This window comes from Lethenteron reissneri, unplaced genomic scaffold, assembly GCF_015708825.2.
Source record: "Lethenteron reissneri isolate LAM-NWPU_2019-01 unplaced genomic scaffold, ASM1570882v1 scaffold_1532, whole genome shotgun sequence".
Taxonomy (NCBI): Eukaryota; Metazoa; Chordata; class Hyperoartia; order Petromyzontiformes; family Petromyzontidae; genus Lethenteron; species Lethenteron reissneri.
The window spans coordinates 106,153-109,941 of record NW_026891259.1 but is presented as its reverse complement, the minus strand read 5'-3'; the positions used below and the strand labels follow the sequence as shown (position 1 = coordinate 109,941).

Here is a 3,789-nt window from a genome sequence, read left to right as displayed (position 1 = left end):
CCCTCTGGCCTGGACCACGGCGTAGAAGAAGAAGGGCCACTTGCTGTTGCCCCAGCTGGTGGGGATGCTGCGGGATGTGGCGTGCGGCATGCGGCACCTGTCCCGCGTGGGCTACGTGCACCGGGACCTGGCCGCCCGCAACGTGCTCGTCAGCGGCGAGCTCACGTGCAAAGTGTCCGACTTCGGACTCTCGCGGATGCTTCTGCCGGACGACCACTCCGACGCGGTGTACACCACCCGGGTAAAGCTGGGGGGAGAAAGATGTCAGTTTTGTACCAGTTTAAAGGGTAAAAACCTACTACTATATTTCGCCACTGATATAGGAGATGTCTCATAGTGTAAATGGTTACCCCGAGCTCTCAATACTCTGATAGTGCGCTGTCTTTGAGTTGTATACAAGGCATCATGTTTTTGAGTTGTACGCCTTGTGGCGTCATCTGGTCCAACACCAATGGAGACTAGGCTCTAAGAAAAGCTGTCTCGGGTGTGGACCAATCAGCTTCGAGGACAGTGCATATCATTATCATCATCATCAGAGTTGTTTCTTTTTGTTTGCATTTTGACTGCTTGTTTTGTGGTTATTGCAAACATGATGCCTTGCATAAAGGTGTCAGTTTTGTACCAGTTGAAAGGGTAAACAGGTCCCTGCGGGGTGGGCTGGTAGGAACGAACAAATACGATACGAAGGGAGAGTTTGAGGCCTAGTTCTATGGTTTAGGCCTAGCTGTAGGCTTTAGGCCGCTGTGAGTTAATTTTTAATTAAAATGTTTTAATTAAAAACTATCTCAGGGAATTATAAGGGAATGTTACACTTGTTTAGCCAGGAAAGCCTCACTGAGTCTAAAGGTTTTTGTAGGGTCCTGCCAAGTGTTTGCAGTAGGGGGCGATGTTGCAACACCTAATCGACCATCGGACGGACGATATTATCTATTGTAGGCTGGTTCACTTCGTTCCTACCAGTAAAACCTAATACTAAACCCTTCACCGCGTACTGACGACATCGGCCGCGAAAGCCGAGGGCGAAATCAAATTGTAAATGTTCCCCAGGGGGGGAAGATCCCCATCCGCTGGACCGCCCCGGAGGCGATTTCCCAGCTCAGGTTCACGTCGGCAAGCGACGTGTGGAGCTACGGCGTCGTCATGTGGGAGGTGATGACACACGGCGAGCGGCCATACTGGGACATGAGCAACCGGGACGTGAGTTCAGCACCAGCAGCCCTGTAGTGTGAGTCTGTGGGTCTCTCTGTTTGAGTCTGTGGGTCTCTATGAGTGGTCTGTGGGTCTCTGTGTGAGTAGTCTATGGGTCTCTATGAGTAGTCTATGGGTCTCTGTGTGCCCCCCAGGTGATGGAGGCAGTGGAAGGTGGCTGGCGACTGCCACGTCCCATGGGATGTCCCATGTGTCTCCACCGCCTCATGCTGAGCTACTGGCACGCGGAGAGCTCCTGTCGACCCTCGTTCAGCCAGCTCGTCACCGCCATCACCGACGCCCCGCCCAGCACGGCCAGGTGCGTCTGTGTGCGTGTGTGTGTGTGTGTCTGTGTGTGTGTCTGTGTGTGTGTGTGTCTGTGTGCGTGTGTCTGTGTGTGCGTGTGTCTGTGTGTGCGTGTGTGTGCGTGTGTCTGTGTGTGTGTGTGTCTGTGTGCGTGTGTGCGTGTGTCTGTGTGTGCGTGTGTGCGTGTCTGTGCGTGTGTCTGTGTGTGTGTCTGTATGTGTGCGTGTGTCTGTGTGTGTGCGTGTGTATGTTGGAGAGCGGTAATGTAGCGGTTAGCGCGTTGCGCTATGAACCTGGCGACCCGGGTTCGATTCCCACTCACGGCGAACACCAGTGACGATTATCTGAACCGGTCCTGGGCCTCTCCTAGGTCGAATCATCTTTAAATGAGTACCTGGTGCGGTGTGTAAGCATCGCCACTGGGGAGACAAAGGCGGTCGGGCGTGGTGCTGGCCACCCACCCCCTCGTGTGCCGTTCCAGCCTTCATAGGTGCTCGCTACCAGCACTTGCCTCTACAGTCTGTTAAGGCTATACGGGGGATCTTTGTCTATCTTTGTGTCTGTGTGTGCGTGTGTGCGTGTGTCTGTGCGTGTGTCTGTGTGTGCGTGTGTCTGTGTGTGCGTGTGTGTGAGCGCCGGGTGGCTAAAGCACAGCAAGTTGGCACAGTAGGGGGCACAAGTGGTGCATCAGCCAGTCATCTCGGTCATCTCAGTTAGTCGACCCGTGGCACCTGCTGGGTCTGCCCCGTGACCTCCTGCCAGCGGGCGTTCGACACTTCACGTGGCCTCAAGGTGCACATGGCCTGGCACAAGCGTCGTGGTGACGTCACCGCCACTTAATGGGGGCTCTGGATGGGTACGAGGGGCTGGTAACCCCTCCACCTTCGATTAATCACGACAAAATCACGAATGAAAATAGTATTGAATAAGCTTGTGCCGGAGGCCCCTCTTCTCGACGATATTCTGAACCGGTCCTGGGCGTCTCCTAGGTCGACTCGGCCTCAAATGAGTACCCGGTGCGGTGTGTAGTGAACATCGCTAGCACTGGGGAGACGTGATGATGATGATGATGACAACAACCGCTTTGTCGAGCCGTCGCTTGCGGTGGCCGGGACGCTTCCTAAAAAAGCGTCGAACAGCAGCTCCGGCGGGGGCCTTTCCCGGTGAAATAAAAACACAGAATGAAAGGCGAGCGGTACAAACGTCACGACCACTTTGGCCTTTCGATTTAAAGCTTTCGTGACTGCAGGGATTCATCTTCTTGGTTCTTTCGGTAAAGTCACGTAGAATGGAAATAATAAAATAATAAAAATTAAATTATAAAATTTAGATTTAAAGCTTTCGTGACTGCAGGGATTCATCTTCTTGGTTCTTTCGGTAAAGTCACGTAGAATGGAAGTAATAAAATAATAAAATAAAACATAATAAAATCATTCTCACGACGTTTCGGCCACAACGCAAGCAGCCGTCCTCAGGTGAAGAACAGGTCTGTCGAGAAGACAGCGTTGTGGCCGAAACGTCGTGAGAATTATTTTATTATGTTTTATTTTATTACTTTATTATTTCCCTTCTACGTGATGACTTTACCGAAAGAACCAAGAAGATCACTTTGGCCTTCTCACGGCCCCAACGAGGCCTCTGCCCGGTGACGGGTGTTTCACCGTCACCTCGCTCTGCCTCCTCTCCCCCCGCCCAGTTTCTCGTCCGCGGTGGCGGTGGCCTCCACACTCCGCGGCGACTTCTCAACGCCGCGAACGCCGACAACGCCGCCACCTCCTCCCACTGCGTCTTAGTCGTGTTCGCTGGCACGGCCTCCTCCGCTCGGGATCTCGACGTTTGTCTCTCGTGTCTCGTTGGGGTTTTTCTCACGGCGTTCAACGCTCGCTCCCCCGTTGGTTTTAACACTTTTGATTTCCCCCCCCCCCGACGATCTGCGTCTTCCCCGTGATTGTTTGTCGTTCGCGTGCCTCCTCTTTTATCTGTTAATTCGTGTAGTGACAGGGTGACACCTGGCAGCCTGTAGGGGCAATTGCGGGTATCGCTGCATTACATCATCTCTTCGTGCTCTTGAATCGACGTTATACTGAGCACACAGCCCCTAGTGGAGGCAGGGCCGACGACTTACACGGTCCCTGGTCAGCTGCTCTCTCCGCTGCTGCTGCTGGATGATGCTGTTACCGCTGCTGCTGCTGCTGTTCCCACGTCTCCACGCGTCTGAGTTGTGCGCCGAGTTGAGGCTCTTTTTATAACCAGCTCCTCGGGGCCACCGCCGCTGCCTGCAAGTGGCGGTTGGTC

At 53.7% G+C, this 3,789-nt stretch overlaps 1 protein-coding gene across 1 annotated transcript; it reads left to right on the top strand.

Moving 5' to 3' along the window:
* Positions 1-55: 55 nt before the first annotated feature.
* On the top strand, positions 56-3,287 carry LOC133362575 (ephrin type-A receptor 4a-like; the record flags this gene model as incomplete). Its single annotated transcript, XM_061581513.1, has 5 exons — positions 56-241; positions 324-328; positions 1,014-1,197; positions 1,344-1,507; positions 3,191-3,287. Coding segments are annotated over 5 exons (636 nt in total), but the record flags the coding sequence as incomplete, so codon positions are not given.
* Positions 3,288-3,789: the final 502 nt, after the last annotated feature.